This window comes from Penicillium alfredii, assembly GCF_028826965.1.
Source record: "Penicillium alfredii strain IBT 34128 chromosome Unknown utg000004l_segment0_segment0, whole genome shotgun sequence".
NCBI lineage: Eukaryota > Fungi > Ascomycota > Eurotiomycetes > Eurotiales > Aspergillaceae > Penicillium > Penicillium alfredii.
This window is the reverse complement of record NW_026622701.1, coordinates 2,054,212-2,074,486: the sequence shown is the minus strand read 5'-3', so window position 1 is coordinate 2,074,486 and position 20,275 is coordinate 2,054,212. Positions and strand designations below refer to the sequence as shown.

General features: G+C 52.7%; 8 protein-coding genes across 8 annotated transcripts; 3 read left to right on the top strand and 5 right to left on the bottom strand.

Annotated features, from left to right (window-relative positions):
* Window positions 1–425: 425 nt before the first annotated feature.
* On the top strand, window positions 426–5,964 carry NUU61_002444 (Ran GTPase-binding protein LOS1; the record flags this gene model as incomplete). The annotated part of the gene is made up of 5 exons (XM_056653026.1): window positions 426–923; window positions 994–2,195; window positions 2,408–2,547; window positions 2,718–4,283; window positions 4,337–5,964. 5 exons carry the CDS (start codon window positions 426–428, stop codon window positions 5,962–5,964), a joined length of 5,034 nt encoding a protein of 1,677 aa, XP_056514093.1.
* A 1,119-nt stretch (window positions 5,965–7,083) lies between these two features.
* NUU61_002443 (uncharacterized protein) lies at window positions 7,084–7,470 on the top strand (the record flags this gene model as incomplete). Its single annotated transcript, XM_056653025.1, has 1 exon — window positions 7,084–7,470. The coding sequence occupies one exon, from the start codon at window positions 7,084–7,086 to the stop codon at window positions 7,468–7,470; it is 387 nt and encodes a 128-aa protein (XP_056514092.1).
* Window positions 7,471–7,937: 467 nt separating this feature from the next.
* On the bottom strand, window positions 7,938–9,045 carry NUU61_002442 (transcription factor domain-containing protein; the record flags this gene model as incomplete). Its single annotated transcript, XM_056653024.1, has 2 exons — window positions 7,938–8,739; window positions 8,816–9,045. The coding sequence occupies 2 exons, from the start codon at window positions 9,043–9,045 to the stop codon at window positions 7,938–7,940; spliced, it is 1,032 nt and encodes a 343-aa protein (XP_056514091.1).
* A 33-nt stretch (window positions 9,046–9,078) lies between these two features.
* Window positions 9,079–9,330, bottom strand: NUU61_002441 (uncharacterized protein; the record flags this gene model as incomplete). Its single annotated transcript, XM_056653023.1, has 2 exons — window positions 9,079–9,219; window positions 9,253–9,330. The coding sequence occupies 2 exons, from the start codon at window positions 9,328–9,330 to the stop codon at window positions 9,079–9,081; spliced, it is 219 nt and encodes a 72-aa protein (XP_056514090.1).
* Window positions 9,331–9,340: 10 nt separating this feature from the next.
* On the bottom strand, window positions 9,341–10,142 carry NUU61_002440 (uncharacterized protein; the record flags this gene model as incomplete). The annotated part of the gene is made up of 2 exons (XM_056653022.1): window positions 9,341–9,725; window positions 9,847–10,142. The coding sequence occupies 2 exons, from the start codon at window positions 10,140–10,142 to the stop codon at window positions 9,341–9,343; spliced, it is 681 nt and encodes a 226-aa protein (XP_056514089.1).
* Window positions 10,143–10,451: 309 nt separating this feature from the next.
* On the top strand, window positions 10,452–12,299 carry NUU61_002439 (MDR family MFS transporter; the record flags this gene model as incomplete). The annotated part of the gene is made up of 3 exons (XM_056653021.1): window positions 10,452–11,029; window positions 11,091–11,494; window positions 11,557–12,299. 3 exons carry the CDS (start codon window positions 10,452–10,454, stop codon window positions 12,297–12,299), a joined length of 1,725 nt encoding a protein of 574 aa, XP_056514088.1.
* A 331-nt stretch (window positions 12,300–12,630) lies between these two features.
* NUU61_002438 (S-formylglutathione hydrolase) lies at window positions 12,631–13,764 on the bottom strand (the record flags this gene model as incomplete). The annotated part of the gene is made up of 4 exons (XM_056653020.1): window positions 12,631–12,816; window positions 12,907–13,101; window positions 13,169–13,389; window positions 13,506–13,764. 4 exons carry the CDS (start codon window positions 13,762–13,764, stop codon window positions 12,631–12,633), a joined length of 861 nt encoding a protein of 286 aa, XP_056514087.1.
* A 239-nt stretch (window positions 13,765–14,003) lies between these two features.
* On the bottom strand, window positions 14,004–20,235 carry NUU61_002437 (C50 family peptidase; the record flags this gene model as incomplete). The annotated part of the gene is made up of 2 exons (XM_056653019.1): window positions 14,004–15,556; window positions 15,618–20,235. 2 exons carry the CDS (start codon window positions 20,233–20,235, stop codon window positions 14,004–14,006), a joined length of 6,171 nt encoding a protein of 2,056 aa, XP_056514086.1.
* Window positions 20,236–20,275: the final 40 nt, after the last annotated feature.

Genomic DNA, 20,275 nt, shown 5'->3' with positions numbered 1-20,275 from the left:
GAGAAATTAACAGAGCTTATTACCCGGTTCCCGCGGTCTATACACTACTAGGTATACCAAGGAAATCATGGAAATCGTTCGATGTTGGAAAGCATTCTACGAGTAATTATTGCGAATAGTCCTCGCAGAGTTTTCTCCAGCAGACTACCTTGGTAGAAGTAAAATAACCAAAACCCATAGGCAGGTCACGTAGGTAGACGGTGGACCTTGACATCATGGTGGGTTTATGCATCCCGGGATCCTTCGCTGTCAACCTTCCTCTGGAGATTCGTACTTTCGGCTTTCTCTTTCCCTCGTTCTCCCTCTCTTTTTTCTCTGTCTGTGTTTCTCGATCAATTGTCCTCTTTGGATTCTTCCGTATATACACTCAGACCTTTAACACCTGGTCTCATTTGCGTCTCCGATTGTGATTCCCACCCCCCACCATGTCGCAGGGTCCTCTCTACATTGGGTTTGACCTATCCACCCAGCAACTGAAAGGGCTGGTGGTGAACTCCGAGCTCAAGGTCGTGCACCTGGCCAAATTCGACTTCGACGCCGACTCGACCGGCTTCCCGATCCAAAAAGGCGTCTTGACGAACGAAGCGGAGCACGAAGTGTTTGCTCCGGTCGCACTGTGGCTGCAAGCCTTGGATGGTGTCTTGCAGAGTTTGCGCTCGCAAGGCCTGGATTTTCGCCGTGTGAAGGGAGTCAGCGGGGCGGGACAGCAGCACGGCAGTGTCTACTGGGGCGACGATGCGGAGCAACTCCTCCGCAATCTCGATCCGGCCAAGTCGCTGGAGGACCAACTGAAGCAGGCATTTTCACACCCGTACAGTCCCAATTGGCAGGATTCGAGCACCCAGCAGGAGTGTGACGAGTTTGACGCGATTCTTGGAGGGCCCGAGCAGCTAGCGCAGGCCACGGGAAGTAAAGCGCACCATGTAAGAGCCCCCAACCCCTCCCCTACCGGCGATCTGCATCGACGGAGAATGCAGCTGACACCATTCCCAGAGGTTCACAGGGCCTCAAATCCTCCGGTTCCAGAGAAAATACCCCGAGGTGTACCGGAAGACGTCAAGGATCTCACTGGTTTCCTCCTTCCTCGCATCGCTCTTCCTGGGCCATGTGGCCCCCTTTGACATTTCTGATGTCTGTGGGATGAATTTGTGGAACATCAAGGATGGCGCCTATGACGACCGCCTCCTTCAGCTTTGTGCAGGCACATTTGGGGTCGAGGATCTCAAGCAAAAGCTCGGGGCAGTGCCAGAGGATGGAGGCCTGCACCTGGGCTCGGTTCACCCATACTTCGTGGAGCGGTTTGGCTTCAGTCCCGAATGCACCGTTATTCCGTCGACGGGCGACAACCCGGCGACCATTCTTGCGCTGCCGTTGCGGCCATCTGATGCCATGGTGTCGCTCGGCACCTCGACCACCTTCCTCATGTCCACTCCGAGCTACAAAACCGACCCTGCTACGCACTTTTTCGATCACCCAACGACTCCCGGATTGTACATGTTCATGCTCTGTTACAAGAACGGTGGCCTGGCCCGCGAGCAGGTCCGAGACGCCATCAATCAGGCCCTGAAAGACGCTCCTGCCGATGTCTGGGCTCACTTTGATAAGATCTCGCTGGAAACTCCTCCATTGGGCCAGCGGGGCTCAACGGATCCGATGAAACTGGGCTTGTTCTTCCCGCGGCACGAGATTGTTCCCAACATTCGCTCGGGACAATGGCGCTTCACCTACAACCCAAGCTCCGGAGCCCTGCAGGAGACGACCGAAGGATGGAACACCCCACAGGATGAAGCGCGCGCCATCATCGAGAGCCAGATGCTCTCGTTGCGTCTGCGTTCTCGAGGCCTCACACAAAGCCCCGGAGATGGAATGCCCGCTCAGCCGCGGCGGGTCTACCTCGTCGGAGGCGGGTCCAAGAACAAAGCCATTGCCAAGGTGGCCGGGGAGATCCTCGGTGGGGTTGAAGGCGTGTACAAACTTGATGTCGGTGACAACGCCTGTGCCTTGGGTGCAGCATATAAAGCCGTCTGGGGCATCGAGCGCCAGCCTGGTCAGACCTTTGAGAACCTGGTCGGGCAGCGGTGGAATGAAGACCAGTTCATTGAAAAGATTGCGGACGGGTACCAAAAAGGAGTGTTTGAGCAGTACGGCAAGGCCGTCGAGGGATTTGAGAAGATGGAACACCAGGTTCTGCACCAGTAAAGACTAGAAATGGGAATGGGCAAAACAATGTAGATATGAAACCGGGTTGGAGAGAATCACGCGCCTTTTGCCCTAGTCGGCACACCAACCCAAAACCTCGTTTCTTCTTTCTTTCTCGACACACTCTCATCCACCAAAGCTCTTTCTATCTAATTTTTCTACTTCGATCTTGTCTGCTGTCCCTGGGGTTTAGTCTGGTGGATTCCAGTTCACTTCTTGGCGAGGACCCAGGCACCGAAACCCGATTACGATACTGGAATGATATCTCCACCGAAACCAATTTTGATTCAACACACATCCTCCTCGCTTTCTCTCCCTCCTTCCACACTCCGAAGGGAAGATCGGCTGGTCGAAGATGGAAGAACAGGTGAGATTTTGGATTTTTGTTTCCGCACTTTGAAGGGAAAAAAATAGCCCAAAAATTACCACCCCTTCCCCACCAAATTGAAAACCTGCCCCTCCGAGGGGTCGGTCGGTGATTCGAGGATCGAGGATTGACATGTCCCCTTTCTAGGTAGCAAGCGCCATTGAGATCGCCTGGAATCCGTCCTCCGACCAAGCCCTGAAATCGCAAGCCTTCGACTACCTAAATCAACTCCGCTCCAACCCTTCCGGATGGCAGGTCTGCCTGGCCCTCTTTACTCAAACTCCCCAGCAGCCCGAGATCGTACGGCATGTGAGCCTGGAGATTGTCAATAGTGCCGCTCAGGCTGGCTTGATCGATCTAGCCTCGCTGGGGATCGTGCGAGATGGGTTGCTGTCCTACATCCGGCAGGTGTACGGACCCGACGGGGCCGCCACTCCCGATGCGCCCTACATTCAGAACAAAATCGCTCAGACCATTACCTTCCTGTTTTCGGCGCTTTACGCTAGTGGCTGGGAGACTTGCATTGACGATCTATTGGCGTTGACCTATAAGTCCGCGGCGAGCTCGTCTCGTGACAACCCGCTGGGAATTGTGTTCTATTTGCGAGTAGTGAATTCGATTCACGAGGAGATTGGTGATGTCCTGGTTTCGCGGTCCCGCGTGGAACAAGACAAGGCAAATGCCCTCAAGGATCTAATTCGGCAGAGGGACATGCAGAAGATCGCCGGTTCTTGGCAAGAGATTTTGTCGGAATGGCGGGATGGCGACGATGTCCTTTTGGAGATGTGTTTGAAGGCAGTCGGAAGCTGGGTGAGCTGGATTGATATTGGTCTTGTTGTGAACCAAACCATGCTGGACTTGCTGTTCCAGCAGCTCGGGCGGGCCGAGAAACAGGAACTTCGAGAGGGAGAGCAACGCGTGCGTGATGCAGCAGTGGATGTCTTCACAGAGATTATTGGCAAGAAGATGAAGCCCGCAGACAAGATCGAAATGATTGTGTTCTTGAATCTCGACGCGATTGTTACCCAGCTGTCGAACAGCCCCCCTCTGCACGAGAACCGATTCACCTCCAAATACGACACCGATCTGGCGGAGACCGTGGCCAAGCTCGTCAACATTACGGTCGTGGACATTGTGCGAGTATTGGAAACTGAACCTGGGCCTATCAAGGAGAAAGCAGATAATCTTCTGCAGGTCTTTTTGCCGCACATCCTGCGATATTTCTCGGATGAGTACGACGAAATCTGCTCGACCGTGATTCCCTGCGTTAATGACATGCTCACCTACTTCCGGAAACTCTCCAAGAGCAACCCATCTTCAGAAGAGCAGAACAAGGCCATCCTGCTTCCGATTCTGAAGGCGATCGTAGCCAAGATGCGGTACGATGAGACCTCGAATTGGGGAGATGAAGATGAGCAGACCGATGAAGCAGAGTTTCAGGAACTGCGGAAGAGACTCGGCGTGTTGCAGCAAATCATCGCATTGGCCGACGAGCAGCTTTACATTGACGCAATCTCCGAGGTGGTGGGGACGACGTTCGGGAATCTCCAGGCATCCGGGGGCCAAATTGACTGGCGTGACCTGGATCTGGCGCTGCATGAGATGTTCTTATTTGGTGACTTGGCCGTCAAGGGTGGCGGTCTGTACGTGAAGAGCGCTCCTAGCGGCAATGCTGCCATTCGACTGATTGAGATGATGCTTCGAATGGTGGAGTCCGGTAGGTCTGCCCCGTGAATCTTTCACTAGACTATCATTCTAACCCTCCTACAGATATCCGGTCCTTCACTCATCCTGCTACACAACTTCAGTATATGGAAATCTGTGTTCGCTACAGCACGTTCTTCCACCACCACACCCATCTCATTCCGGGTGTCTTAGGAAGCTTTTTGCAGCTTGTTCACCACCCCATCCGAAAAGTGAAAACTCGCTCCTGGTATCTTTTCCAGCGGCTCGTGAAGCAGCTACGCATGCAGATCGGCAACGTGGCGCAGACCGTCGTTGAAGCGTTGGGTGATTTGTTGGTCATCCAGGCGGAGGTGCCCTCTGAGGGTGATGAAGGCGACGAGATGTCGTCAGAAGACCACGAGGGCTCCGCCGATGCTGTGTTCAACAGTCAACTTTACTTATTCGAGGCTGTCGGAATCATCTGTTCTACCCAGGGAATCTCGGCCGACAAGCAAGTGCTCTACGCGCAATCGGTGCTGAACCCGATTTTCGCGGATATGGAACGGAACCTCAACGCCGCCAAGTCCAACGACGAGCGGGCCGTGTTGCAAATTCACCACGACATCATGGCCCTGGGCACTCTCGCCCGAGGGTTTTCCGACTGGGTGCCGGGCACGAGCAGCCCAGCCAGCCTTCCGGCTCCAGAGGTTTCGGAGGCCTTTGGCCAGGTATCCGAGGCAACTATGGTTGCTCTCGAGTCCCTCAAGGGGTCATTCAATGTCCGGACGGCCGCTCGCTTCGCCTTCTCGCGGCTGGTCGGGGTTTTGGGCTCGCGAATCCTTCCTCAACTACCCCGGTGGATCGACGGGTTACTGACTCAAACGTCCTCGCGCGACGAGATGGCGTTGTTCCTGCGTCTTTTGGACCAGGTTATCTTTGGTTTCAAGGGCGAAATCTACAGCATTCTCGACACACTCCTGACCCCCTTCTTGCAGCGCGTATTCTCCGGAATTGCGGACCCTACGACGGGCACTGATGATGAGATTCAGCTGGCAGAGCTTAAGCGGGAATACTTGAATTTCTTACTGGCCGTTTTAAGCAACGACCTTGGGGCAGTCATCATCAGCGAGAGTGAGTTTGACTTTTTCATCCTTTCTATTTTCGTATCCTATACTCATCCCCGCATAGGAAACCAACCTCTTTTCGAGACCGTCATCACTACCATTGAGCATTTTGCCAAAGACATTGAAGACTTCACCACAGCCAAGATGGCGTTTTCCGTGCTGTGTCGCATGGGCAGTTCCTGGGGTGGACCTGACATTGCTCCCGGGGTTGTCAACGGCACAGCGCCCACCCAGACCCAAACCGCGCTCCCAGGCTTCGGCAGGTTCATGATCACGCGGTTCTCTCCCCTGTGCTGGGCCCTCCCTGCAACTCCATCCTTCAATCCCAAGGACGCACAGGCCAAGCAAGTACTGGCTGAATCTGGCGCATTGCAGCGCACCATCTACTTCAAGACGGGCATGGAGTATGCGGATTACTTGCGAACCCGTGAATTGCCCGAGATGGGCATGGGCCCGGAGCTCATCGAAGAGTTTCTGACTGCATTGAGCCAGCTGGACGTGAAAGGATTCCGGCAATTCTTCCCGGTAGGTTTCCCTCCCAATCCTGACCGTGTCGAGTTATCTTTAGAGACTAACGAGGCTGTGTGTAGTCCTTCATCCAACGATTGAGCGCATGAAATCTCCGAATCCAAAAAAGCCCCGACGACCTGTTTCCCTCTACTATGTTTTGTTTCTAGATTCCCCCATGTCATATTTATGTTTTGAGACGAGGTGATGTCTGCTCTGGCGCCGACCTGTGACTTGGCTATCTATACGATCTGTGAATTTGTGAACCCCGGATCTCATCACTGTCCGGCACGAATAAAATCGGAAGAACTGAATACACATTGGAAAAAAGTAAAAAAAAAAAAAAAACAACCCTTCAGCATTTTTCGTATATGGTGTGTTCTGCATGGGGGACATTTTCATGGATTGCCGTCAACCCCTGTCCCAGGCGTTTTTTTTTTTCCCTTTTCTTTTCTTCCTTTTTCTTTCCTCCCTTCAACTGTCAGCTCCATAAGCAGATTGAAAGAACCCAAAAAGAAATGTCGAACTGGACTGATGCGGTGGCCATGCGCCTTGTCTGCAGAGTCTGCACTTGGAAGCCTGGAGATGTCACCCATGAAGTAAAGAGAATCAGCCATCTTGGATGCTTACTTCTGGCTGCGGCACCACTCACATTGTGAGACATAATACGAAATTGAGGACTCGTTTCTGACATCTTCCCTCCAGACTCGGCTGGCCACGATTACGATCTTTCTGGGCGAGGCGCCCCGACAGATGACTCTCGGGACTCGATGAGCTTACTCTGGGCATTGGTTCTCTACACCCCAACTTTCATGGACGCCCCTAGTTCCCGTCTTATCTACACTCCCCATCTGAGATATACGTGTGGCATCAGCAGCTGACTCGGGCATACATATGCCCAGGGCCACGCCCGCAACCCCTTGTCTTTGGTGATCATGAGATACAATGAGCTGAGGGCCGAGGAGATGGCAGTCTAAGGATAGACCTGGATGTGGCCATCGCCAGAGCTGTATCCACTGGTTACAGCTCAGCATTCCAGCAGATCAAGGCCTATATAAAGGGCCTTCTTCATCCTCATGGCCGGGAATTGTCGATCATCAGCATTCATCGCAATCCTCTTCCGGAGACTACAAGAAACAAAAAAAAGCCCTCGAACCTCTTTTGTGAATTTCTGCATCTTCCATACTCGATTCCCGAGTCAATCATCTTATCGCAATCAATATGAAGGCCACCACCATCGCTCTCTGCTCCCTGCTCGTGGTGAGCGCCTCCGCCGCACCGCTCGATGCCCACCATGAGCATAAAGTGACCGTTGCGCTCTCGAACGACCACTCGGGCGCCTACACCGGCGTAACCATCCCCGCCGATCACACCGACCGGAGCATCACCTCGCTCTTTGGCGAAACCGCCGTCGGATCGGAAGGCACCGTCTATGCGTCGTCTGCGCAGCTGACTGCGTTCCCGCAGACCATTTCGTGTGTCCTGGCCAGATATGGGACTCCGATTGCCACCCTGACTGCGCAGCACACCTTCGCCGATTTGGATGGTAACCCCGGTGCCAGCACCCCGGTTAACTTGCACGATGCGGTGATCAACTGCCATGTTTGAGATTCTACCCCCTTTAAGGACCTTCATATATACATGCAGTTATATATAGAGGAGAAAGAATGAGATTTGCGTGATGAGAGTATTTGGTACGATGCGAATTGGAGATTGTCTAGTCCAAGGAAGATGAATTACATTGACATTGTTTTCTTTGATCTTTTTCTCCCACCCCTTGAGTACTTTTCCATAGTTTCTACTGTACAGTAGGTTGTCACGGAGATTTTCCTTCGAGACAGGAGGCCCACATACCTCGGCATAGGGGTGTCTCTAACCTTGCTATTTTGGGAGAGGAATGCATCCCTTGCAAGACTATCAACAATTTTATTTATACATGTCGATATACAAACTTCCTCACACCATGAGAAGGTTCTGCTACAAGTTTTTGGTCTACCCTCCATGCATTTCCAATAAGCGGGGGCTTTTGAAGTACAGCATTGACTAGACAATATATTGCCATCGTAGTCAGTGCCCTATGCCAAGTGAGATCCAACATCATCAAAGAACTCTCCTAGTGCACCAGACTGCATCAAATATGTCCAGTTAGTCCAATCGTAGTCAGGACATGCCGCTCTGTCCACCTGGCTCGTGCCCTCCAGCAAGGGAGGCAGCGGATTGTCGCCAAGGGCTGTTCCCCATGTCTCATACATCTCTTCTGATCGAAACGGGGTTCCACTTCCTGTCGTTGGTTCAGAATGGGTCCTTCGAACCATGTTCGGACTAGATACCGCCTTGGGTCCCGCTGGGTGGGAAGAAGAAAAACGTTGGGCTAGCAACGTCACCAGGCTTGGTGGTTCGATATTCTGGCCTTGCTGGAGCTCAGCTTGCTCACGAGCAGCCCAGGCCTCGAGGATCGTGTGGCCGAATGCAACATGCATTGGGTTCTCAAGGTTGCGAGCAAAGCTCCGGTGTTTGTAGTTATTGCAGATCGCCTGCCATGCGCGCTCACATAGCTCGCCTGTTGCGCGTTGGCGCAGTTCGCTCACAAAGAAGATATAGCCTGGCAAAGGGCCATGCATCTGAGTGAACCAGAGGAACCTGCGGAGGCTTTCGGTCGTGTAGATCTCATCATCGTATTCGAGAATTTGGATCGCGCACAGGAAAAGAGAGTCGCGCTCTTGATGGTCGAGACTGGAGGTCGGCATTCCTCGACACATGAAGTCGATGACACGCAACATACAGAGTGACGCGTGGGTCAGCAGTAAATTAAAAAAGGTGAATGGGGATCTTGGAGTCACAGTGCTGAGGGTAGACGGATTCCACGTAGCAACCGGACTTGTCTAGGTCTTCGAGGGAGGGTCGACGTGCTTCACCAGTGCTCGCATTGGGGGGCAGTGAAGGACTGCGGGACTTGTGGGAATGTACGGTAGTCGAAGCCTTTGGTTGGATCCTGTTAGATATAGGGGCAATAGTGAGCTCAATGCACGTGAGGCAAAAGAGCATCTCGGTGGGACCTATACAAGAGCCCGGGAGATGCTCAGTGTGCGGGTGCAGGTCCGTGTCATTCGCATTCAGAAGAAGTCGAAAGTTGACTCCAGAAGAAACGAGAGTGGTGACATCCGACCCTATGAATTCCGTCATTCGCTTGTCTAGGACGATGAGCTGCCACCAGAGTCACCGAGTTTGCTCCGTGTCGAAAGTTGACAGGCCTGTCTGGGATCCGTCTCGATGTATACTGAGATGAGTGGCGATACGAACAGCGATACCAATCAAGCAGGACAGAGATCGGGGATCGATATTGCGTCCCCTGCCGAGCTAGATACGCAAATTAGTACCGTTCCGTCACACGGCAGAGAAGGCGTGAACGGTGGTTCTTACAAGGTAGAGCAAGTAAGCCTGCAGTATCATGAGGTCATTTGATCTCATGAACCCGACATTAATCAACCCCTGTTGCGAAGCCTCGTTGTATCGAGCCAGGAGTATGTATGGATTTCATTGCGCCGAAAGTCTTCTGGACCTCCTCGTCTGGCATCGATTTTACCGCAATAAAGTAGACACAGAACATGAGAGCTTCTAAAGATTGAGGCGTCGACCTTTCAAAGACGCCTGCCTCGAGAATCTGGGGCTGCAGCGTGGGAACATGACTGATCTTCAGCAGAGGATTGACGTTTATGATATACACCTGCCAGAGCTGGAAAACCTGGATTGCAGATGGATGTAAATGGGTGATATTAGTTGGGTGTCCTTCAACACAGAAGGGGAACCACATGGCATCGAAGGCATGATGGGCCGTCGGCCGGCTATATTCTTCATCGGACGACCTGTGAAGCAGGTCATAGGAGGTTTGGTACTCATCATGAGATGAAACCGACTGGGAAGCTTTACACGGATGTTAGAGCGTTTGCATTCCGAGATCTGCATTCATGAAACGGGTCAACTTACTTGCCGTCTCTCGGGGAAGCCGTCGATTCGAGGTCAGCATCCAGGTCAGCCCCGTCGCCCTCTAGGACCAATTTAAAGCTGACACCATGTTTGGTCATGAGCGCTTCTTTTTTCTTTTGGAGCTGTTCGATCAACTCCTGTTCATGTAGCTTCTTTTTTCTCTTTCTCGTCGGCTGCGGAGGCACGATGCGGCATTCGATCCGCGCCCGAACACAGTTGGAACAGGGTTTCTGCTGGTCGCAGCGAACCTTGCGCTGCTGGCACCGAACACACGAGTGGCCTCGTGTCAGACTCATGGCGGATAGCCATGAATGGAAGAAGCAAGCAGCGTTGAAGTGAAGTGGACTCGCGTCAGCGAGAAGATGGCGGCTTCGGTCCCGAAGCGTCGATCGGTTCCGACATCGTTGACTTCCATTTGATATGCGCAATTGGCTTCTCGGGCTCAACAGACATTCAATGTCCGAGATGTTGGCCGCAGTGAGCATTCCGAATGACATAAATACCGAGGGGTGTCTGGCTCCCCTTGATCGGCGTTGGAAAACACTCGCCCAACCCTGGTGTTTTTGCCCTTGTTGAGCAACTTCCAAACACTCGGACAAGACAGAATGAATCGGCCTGCATCTTCCCAAGACCAGACAGTCCCAGTTGATGAGCAACGGCCACCTGCCCCGCCCGGGGGACTGCCGGGCAGACATTACCAGCCTAAGACGCTCCGATTCTGGCTCATCGTGCTCTGCAACTTTCTGGCACTCTTTCTCGTGGCGCTCGACCGCACTATTGTCACAACCGCTATCCCTCGCATCACCGATGACTTCAAGAGTCTTAGTGACATTGGCTGGTACGGATCGGCGTATATGCTCACCAGCGCGACGTCCCAACTGATCTTTGGCCGGATCTACAAATCCTACAACATGAAATTGGTCTTCTTGACAACGGTGGTCATTTTTGAAATTGGATCTGCAATCTGTGGTGCTGCTCCCAGCTCCAAGGCTTTCATTGCTGGACGCGCCATTGCTGGATTTGCCTCGGCAGGCATTTTTTCTGGATGCACGCTGGTTATGATCTCCATGGTCCCATTGCATAAACGGCCCATTTTTCAAGGATTGTTTGGAGCCGTCTTTGGAATCGCTTCGGTTATGGGTCCCCTCGTTGGCGGAGGCCTTACTAGTGGTGTGACTTGGAGGTATGTTCGTTCCTCTAGCATATCTGTCGCAAAGAAAAGAGTTGACCAGGAGAACGTTTAGATGGTGTTTCTATATTAACCTCCCCATTGGAGCAGTGAGTTTGGCTTTCATGGCCTTGGTGTGGAATCCAGAGATGTCCAAGTATGAGCCTGCCTCCATCGGAACGCACATCAAGCGTCTCGATCCCCTCGGCACGTTCTTCCTTGTGCCCTCCATCGTGTCTTTACTGCTGGCTTTCCAGTGGGGCGGATCTAAGTACGCCTGGAGCAATTGTCGTATCATCGCCCTGTTCGTACTCTTTGGTGTTCTGATATTGGCCTTTGCTGCCGTCCAAATTCTGCTCCCCGACACAGCGACAATCCCAGCCCGAGTGATCACTCGCCGGAGCATCCTCTGTGCGGCTCTCTTCACCTTCTTCTCTGCAAGTGCGATGATGATGACAATCTACTATGTTCCAATATGGTGTAAGAGCTCCCTATCCAGTATACCTGAGGCTCACCGAGGATCTTCCCTAATACCTTCATAGTTCAAACGGTCAAGCTGGTGAACCCTGTTAAATCTGGCATCCACACATTGCCCCTCGTGCTCAGTTTAGTCGCTGCAAGCATTATCTCCGGCTTCACGACCCAGAAGATTGGTTATTATGTTCCAGCCATGTATCTCTGCCCATGTCTTCTGTCCGTGGGACTCGGGCTAATGTCAACCTTCAACCTCGACACGGGCTCCTCACATTGGATCGGATACCAGTTTCTGTGCGGCTTTGGCCTGGGTCTTGGAATGCAGAACTCCGGCCTCGTCGTCCAAAGGATCCTTCCCTTCTCCGATGTGTCGATCGGGATCGCTCTCATGTTCTTCCTCCAGCAACTAGGGGGCAGCATCTTCACGACAGTCGGGCAGACAATCCTGAATAACATCCTCGTGTCAAAGCTAAGCGAGATTCCTGGAGTTGACTCGAGCAAGGTCCTCCATGAAGGTGCTACACATCTCGGTTCTGTTGTTCCAGCTAAATACATGGCCGTGGTTCAACAGGTATACAATCTGGCCTGCACGAGAATCTTCCTTGCCGCCATGGGGCTCGCTTTGGCGGCACTGCTTAGCTCTCTCGGCATGGAGTGGAAGTGTATCAAAAAGGGCAGGAATGGCCAAGAGAGACTCGATAGGCCGGACGACTCAAATACCATGCTAATTGACGAAGCGAAACAGGAGGACCATCGAGATGATAAGGGACTTGCAGAGCACTCCAAACACAACACTTCAAATGTGCGCTGATCGTGTGGATCTAGCTTATCTTTGGCGACGGTGCGGCCAGGCTTCTTTCTTCGAGTTTCCACATCCACGGAGATGGATGTATAGCATGACTCCAGGCCCATGAAACTTTCTGCAATCATGTGCCTTCAAACAGTCAATTGAAATCTGTTCTGGATAGATTCATTCCATTACATTCCACACTTTCAGATCACGGACCGGACGGTCTGGCGCTCACTGGAGACAACCTCTGGATCAGAAGCCGTTTACAAGCCAGCGCAAGAAAAGGAAAAGGGAGAAGAAAAATAGAAGTTTTGCGTTATATTCTCGGAAAGAGAAAAGGAGAGAGAACACACTATGCAAAGAGATACTTGGCCGCATGTTCCACATGGTCATCCGCAAAACTCGCCATGGTGTAGTACGAGTGGTCGTAGTCCGGCTGGTACCGCACGCGCAGGCCCTGCACACCGACGTCACGGGCGGCAGCCTCGAAATTTTCGGGCAGTAGTTGGCCCTGCTTGTAGAAGTTGTCGCCGGTGCCCTGATAGGAGTATTAGGGGACTGATGTACATAGAATATATAGAGGTGAGGCAGTAAATATCAATAAAAGGAAAAAAAAAAAAAAACCTACCACGTCAATGAGAATATCTAGCGGCCCTCCATTCCACTTCTTGAGCAGCTCTGTTGCGTCGTGCTCCTTCCATTTCGCTTGTTGGTCATCCCCGAAGTAGCCCTTGAAGGCCTTCTGGCCCCAGGGGCAGTTGGTCGGGTTCGTGATAGGCGCAAAGGCCGAGACGGATTTATATTTGCCGGGGTTGCGGAGGAACTAATTGATGTTAGTTGCGTATTCCTTGGACATCCCACGCAGCAAAAGAAAGAAAGAAAGAGCTGACCAGAGTAAGAGCACCGTGTCCACCCATGCTGTGGCCCGTGATGCTAACCCGGCTGGCATCAAGTTGCGGGAAGGCCGCAAAGACAGTCTGCGGCAGCTCCTCGGTGACATAGCTGTACATGTTGTAGCCGGCGTCGTAGGGGGCCTTGGTGGCGTCGACATAGAAGCCGGCGCCAGTGCCAAAGTCATAGGCGTCGTTTTCGCCCTCAATGTTGAGGCCGCCTGTAATTAGCATCAGCAATGCCCGCAAATCAATGCATGTCTCCCGTTGAATCTAGATCCATATTCTATGCGAAGAATATATACATATGGGACGGAAGTGTGGTCAGGGGGCATACGTGGACTCGTATCCGGGTACAGCACGGCAATCCCCTTCTTACTGGCGCCGTGCTGGAAGAAGCCCTTCTCGGAGCAGTTCTCGGCAGTACAGGTCAGGCCCGACAGGTAGATCAGCACGGGGACCTTCTGCGACTGGCTTTGCGGGGGGAGGTAGAGGTTGAACGACATCTCGCAGCGGGTGGTGGAGGCGACATGGCTCAGCTTGAGCAGCTTGCCGCCGAACGAGGCGATAGTGGCTTTGGTAGTGACGGACATCATGGAATGCTAAAGGGAGAGGAAGGGAGAGAGACAATTAGAGAGAAGGGAAGAAAAGGGAGAAATAGGTTTAGACGGTAGTGGGGTTGTCCCGCACGAGGGGAAGCTCCACCCGCAAAGACTTGTAGAATAGTCGCATTAAGAGAGAGAGAGAGAGTAGGCATAAGATAAACACAATCGGGGATGTCGAGTCTCTGCGCTGCCCACAGTGGAGTCCAATCCAAACCAGGCAAGTCAATCCCCTACGAAAGAAACACCGGCACGCCATACACTACCGGCGCCGCGCCGTTCAAATACTTCAACACACACGCTCCCCGCGCCCGCGCCACTGCCTCGTCCAGCCCACTCGAGGCCGAGTCACGAAGAAGTCCCCAGGTATCAAATGTCGAGCTCGCAAATCGATCAATGTCTCTATCCGTGACATCCCACAGCGTAGCCACCAGCGCCGGACTGCCCGCATGCAGATAGTTCATCGGCGTCCCGTAAGGCTCGTACTCACCGGCCTCGGTCAACGTACCACTGCTGCAGCCCATCAGGAATGTCACGGCACATTGTGCCAGTCGCTTGACAGTGCGGCCCCGGATGTACTGGGCGCCGCTGCCGTGCCCGAAATACAGGAACAAACCCTTGCTTTCCAGGGCTTGGCGGAATTCGTCTTCGGTCGGTTCGCGCTGGATGACTCCAGTCCAAGACGGAAGGTCTGATAGGTCTTTCTCGAATGTTGTCTGCGTCGTCCGCAGATCCCCAGTCGGGTTGAGCACGAACGCGCCTGACGAGCAATCTACGAGCGCGCCGGCTCGTGAGTCGCGGAATTGGAGGACTCGTTCACGCAGGCATTCCAGCGAAGGCACTCGGCAAACCGGGAACCCCTGAAGGGATGGCATTGACTCCCAGGGGAACAGATGTAACGCCTTATCCAGGACGAGAACCGTGTGCTTGGGTGGTTGTGCCGCAAGATCCTCCCGTGCGGCTTCGTGGTACCCTCGCAGGGCATCAAGGGTATCGACCACCATCATATCAAAATCAATCTCGTCGTAGGCATTGCGCTCGCCCTGGAATTGAAGGATATCCACCACAAAGTAGAGAAGATCCATCAGCGTGTCTTCTGGCTCTTCCTGCTCTTCAAGATCTCGGAGCCCGGTGAATAGCTCCACCACGTTTTGATGCAGTGTGAGCCGGGGCTTGGAGGCCTTGCCACCTTTCTGGCGAGAAGGAAGATGCTTGTCCAGGATGGCTTGGAAAGCGCTGGCAAATCGAGATAGAGCAGCCGTCTCTCGCGAGAGCGGCGAGAAGATACCCCGGAATCCGCCAAACCAGATGTTTTCGACATTCTCGAGAAGGCTTTTCAGTCGGTAGTCAAGCGCTTCGCGATTTTGCCACCATTCCTTCTTCGACTGTTTATCGGTCTGAGCTTTGGCTGCGTGCGCGCTCTGGTTGGCTAGTTTGATGACTTCCTGCATCTCTTCCTTGCCATCCTCAAAGGTGAATTGGTCTTCATCATCTTCCGAGTTGCCTCTCCGGAGAGGAAGCCGCAGGAGGAACGGAGAACGATCTCTTTGCAGTCGTGAAACCACGAATTCGGTTTGGTCTGCACTCAAGGATAGAGAAATCACATTCCAGCTTTCGGGCAGAATGTCAACATAGTCCTTGGTAAAATTCGAGCAAATCTCATCGTCCAGCTCGGCCATTGAAGGAGACGAAGTGGGCCAAACAAGAGGGTCTGCAAAGTCGGCTAAATGTCGGTCGATATCAATCGCGATGCGTTCCCGAGCAAATGCGCCAACGCGTCCAATCTCTAAATCAGAAACGAAATATTAGATGTTGATTATGTTGTGATTGTACTCTGGGGGACCTACCATTCATGCTCGCGGGCGATTGAGCCCAGGTCCTTGGTCCACCGGGACTAGTAGCATGCGATAGCATGGAGATTCGGCTCATCAGGCGAGTCGCCGCATGGCTGTCGAGAGTCGAGCCGAGAGTGGTGGCATCGGCGAAGATACCAGTGAGACAATCACTCGCCTTGGAGAGCATGATCGAGAAATCCTCACCAGCTTTCGGGGTTTTGGTCCGGGTTCCTCTAGCTGGCGTTTTCGATCTTTTCGTGGTAGATGGCTTCACTGTGGATGCGCTTGTATCATCGGCCGTCTTGCTTGGGGATTTGAGGGACGGGAGCGAAATGGTGGATTCCGGAAGGACACAATACACGGCATGACTCGCGAAATGACGGATTGCATCGGCCAGAAGATGCTCGCTTTCTTCAATCTCCAACGACACTTTGCTCTCGCGGGCGATGGCAAATTGTCGAGCGTCGGCAAGAGCACGCGCGGATCGATCAAAGTCGCGCAATGTTCGCAAGCAGTCTGCTTGTTGCCGGAGGACATCGCCCTTGAGCTGCAAAAGAGTGTTGGATCGGATTTGAGCAAGAGTCGTTTGCTGCGATGAGGTTTTCTTGGCAGTGCTGGACGCAGCCGAGCTGATTGCTCTAGTGCGTCGACCAGTAGTAGCCGCCGGGGTTGCTGGCTGGGCTCGTCGGCCTCCTCGCACTCGCAACTTGTCCATCTTCTCCTCGGTTGCAGCGACGTTTGGTTGCTCGGAGACGATGGGAGCATCGGAAGAAGTGACAGCGATTATAGTCTTGTCGGCTTCTGACAATGCGCGAAGTGCTTTCTCAGGTTGATCCTGTGCCCTGTAAAGAGCAGCAAGGGCCATCTGCAGTGAAGCCATCTCGATACTGGTCTGGGATTGTTTTGATGATCCTGCTGCTGCCACAAGAAGATCTTGGCCCTCTCCAACATGGCCTCCAAGGATCCAATGGCAACCAAGCTGGGTTCGTGCTGCAACCAGTCTGACATTGGCATCTAGCGTTTTATCGATCTTCAACGCCTGTTCCCCATAGTAGATGGCGTCTTGAAACAGACCATGGTGGGCCGACAAGGTTGCCAGGTTCAGCAGGCATGTATGATGTGAGCCAAGGTGTGGCCAGAAAGGTGCACCCTGGATATAGTCGGTCGAGACATCAGCAGCAGGTCCAGTCTGAGACAGATCGAGCTTGGCTACTCCATCAGAGATCGCTTCAACTTCGGGGGTTCCTGCTGCAGGCAGAGCCTTGTCTTGCTTTTTCTGGGCAAGTTTCTCGACCTTGGCCCAGATGCGGCAGTTCAGCCTCACGGCCAATTTGGCGAAGTATAGTGCCTGGGTCATGGACCCCTGGGCGGAAGATAGCCGAGACTGGATAAAAGCAGCATCTGCCACCAGCCTCTCCCATGATATCTTGGAAAGGACGGTCATACTTCCCAACTCGGATTGATGGCTCTTCTCGTACAGAGTCCGGGCTGCCGAAAGAACAGATCCAGCCTTGTCGACCTCTCCCGTCTCGAGAAGATACTCCACCCGAGCTATTTTGTATGAGATGGTCGCGAGAGAGGACAACTCGCGCTGAGCGATGTACTGTTCGCCACGCGAAAGAAGATCACCCGCCTTTTGGCAATACCCGAGTCGGCAGTTTTGCAATACCAAGCGCGAAAGAATGATGATTGCGTCCGACAGATCTTCCGGTTGCTGAAGCTCTGCGGCTCGTAATATCAGCTCGAGAGTGCGGAGTTGAGATTTCCAAAGTCCGTGGATTTCCGTGTAGTCGACCAAGGCCTTGAGCTGAAGAATCCAATAATCGGTGTCGTTGATGCAGCGGAGTAGAGATTCCCGGTTGTCGCAATGGAAAGTCATTGAAGTCCATGAGGCAAGAATGTCGTCGAGTTCACTAGCGTCTATTCCTCCTTGATGAAAGCCAATGGTCACACGCAATGAATTCGTGATATGAGTTGCAAATTGAGCCAGGAGTGTATCTTCACCGACCCCATTTTCACACTGCACCGCATCGTTTCCTTCATTCAAGAGCCTCTGAGTCAGAGTCGAGTCCAAAGCATTAGGGTGTTCCAGCAAAAATCGAAGACCAGAAAGGATGACTCGGAGGCGACGGAGAGGATGGAAATCGGGGGTGTAAATGTCGAAGAGGCTGGAAATGATTGGGCCATACATCGAGCGAAACTCATCCTCGCTCGCGGCGTAACTGTGCAGATCAACCAGCAAGCCCATTTGCCATTCGAGAAGCATTCCTCGCTGCCCAACTTCTAACTCGGTGTCATCGAAAACTGCGCATGATTTCGATCCTCTTTTGCGCAGCTTCATCTTCAAAAAGGTAGATAGGACACGACCAAGCATGAACCCAGGGCTTTTCGGATCTTGGCTGGCCAGGTGAGGATGGTCTCCTGGACTACTCTCGGTCAGCTCCATCAGAGTACCAGAGTCAATGTACTCTTGAATCGATTGCCGAAACGCTTTCTCCGAGTCGCTGAACATATTGCCATCCACGTAAAGATGAGCCATTCGCTCGAATTTGAGGGCCGCAAATGCCGTGTTTCGGTGAGAGGCCGAACAACTTGAAAGCAGTTGCGTAGATTGTTTCAGGAGTGGCACAAGCTCGCGATAGCCCTGCCCGGCCTCTTTCTCTTTGATGTATCGAGACCAGAAAAGATTGGAAAGCTTCACAAGCGCCATACCAATGTTATCCGCAGTTTCTGGGCTCTTTTCGTTGGGTTCAGTAGTCGCGAGCAGACGTTGGCAATCGATCAAAATGGGTAGCATGTCATCCCAAGGCGGCCTTTGTGACATGACCGACAGCTTTCCAACTGCGACAGCCGAGTCAACAGCAGCAAGAATAATACCTCGAGACATGTCGATGCGATTTTGAAACAGTACAAGTTCCTTTTCGTCGCTGTCCTCCGCCGGCTGACGTCCGACATAGCGTCTGAGAAACCTCAGGAACGCCTGGAGATATTCTCGGATTTGGCTGGAGACTTCATTCTTATCGTTGTCATTGTCAAATGATTTGGTGATTGCATCTCCAAACCAAGCGAGTGCTAGCTTTTTCAATCTCGCAGCTTCGACGAGGAGTTCATCCAAATCGTGCGCGCTGCCTCTCAAGTGAAGTCCTAATGCTGCAGTGGCCTCGGAAATAGATTTTAACGCTCGAGTCGAGAGCTTTGGAGAGCTCCTCAGTGCCTGGAAGGAAACAGATGCAATTTTACACCGGACAGTGGCCAGTGAGAGACTTTGCGCTTGAGAGAGAGGAGTGATCGCTTCCGTAAAAAGCTTCAGGGATTCTTCGAAACAACCGGCATCCAAGGCAAGCTGTCCAAGAATGGTCATTATCTTGGCAATTGAGCTGGCATATTTTGTGTCAGGCGATTTCTTTTTGATCTCTGCCATGGCAGATTGAAGTCGGGTGATTGTTTTGTAAATTGCGGCGAATTCGGTCTTCTCAATGCCCTTGCTGCGATGAGAAAAGCTGCCAAAGTAGCGAAGCAGCGGGTCCCAAAACTCTTTGCGCTCGTCACACATGTGGCCGGACAATTTCCATCCTAGAGATCGAATTTCAAGTGAAAGCAGCTGCAGGGTCAAGATAGTTGTCGGCTTCGAGTCGTCTTTGGTGGTCGCAGATTCGTCTTTCGAGGTTGATGGCGCAGAGCATAGTGACAGCACGGTATTGGAGAGAAGCTGCAGTTGGAGAGCAGCTTTGTCATTTGGCAAACTCCCGGACTTCAATGCGGCCAGAATAACCTGAGCCGGACTGCTTGGATCGGAGAGCTGCAACGAGGGGCAAAGGTTTTGAACAATTGAGGCTCGGCGGTCCAAGGCAAGAAGTCGCATGGCATTTCCGTGGAAGGGAACGAGCAGCCCGTAGAGAGATTTTGCGCTTGTGAGGTTCGAGAAAGTCAACAAATCAGACATACGTTCTTTGCTGGCTTCTTCTTCCGGGAGCTCCTTGGTTGCTGTTGTTTGCTTCCCTGTCTTCCCTGCATCGAGATACTGTTGGATCCTCCGCTTAAGCGAGCGGAGCTCCTTGTATGCCATCTCGTTCAATCCGAGAGATATCAACTTCCCCACCAGCACGCACACTCCCTGCTCGAGTTGCATGTTCGGAAATTCTTGGCCGTCATTGTCGCCTTTCAAATTGCGCAACGTTGACAGCGCAAGTCTTGCACATTCGGCTGCCGAATAAACTCCCGTGTCGGCCCCAGTAATCTTTGACTTCGCTGTCGACTTCACATCGCCGGACGAAAGCTTCGACGCGTCCGTGAGGGTTTTCAATGTCGCATTAAATACCTCAGTCGCGAGGACGAGCTTCTCCTGGCCCGACAATCCCGAGGCATCCTGGTCGGCTAACGCGTTCAGCGCAGCATCACTCCCAGCTTTGGTTTTGGTAGTTCGTGCGGGTTTCACTCGAGTTGAGGTAGTAGTTGATTCTTTGGAAGACTTGGTATTCTTCCTTGCTGGTTTATTTTCGGGGGCTTTCGGGGAGGCACGGAGGAGTGTTTGGAGGGACAACACGGTGGTATCGGAGCATGTTGTTGTTGACCGGACGGCTTGCTTCACGGACTCTGTGAGAGAGCTGGCTGGTAATAGGGTAACCGCCATATTTTGGTTGGGATTGCCCAAGTGGCAGGACTGCGGTCGT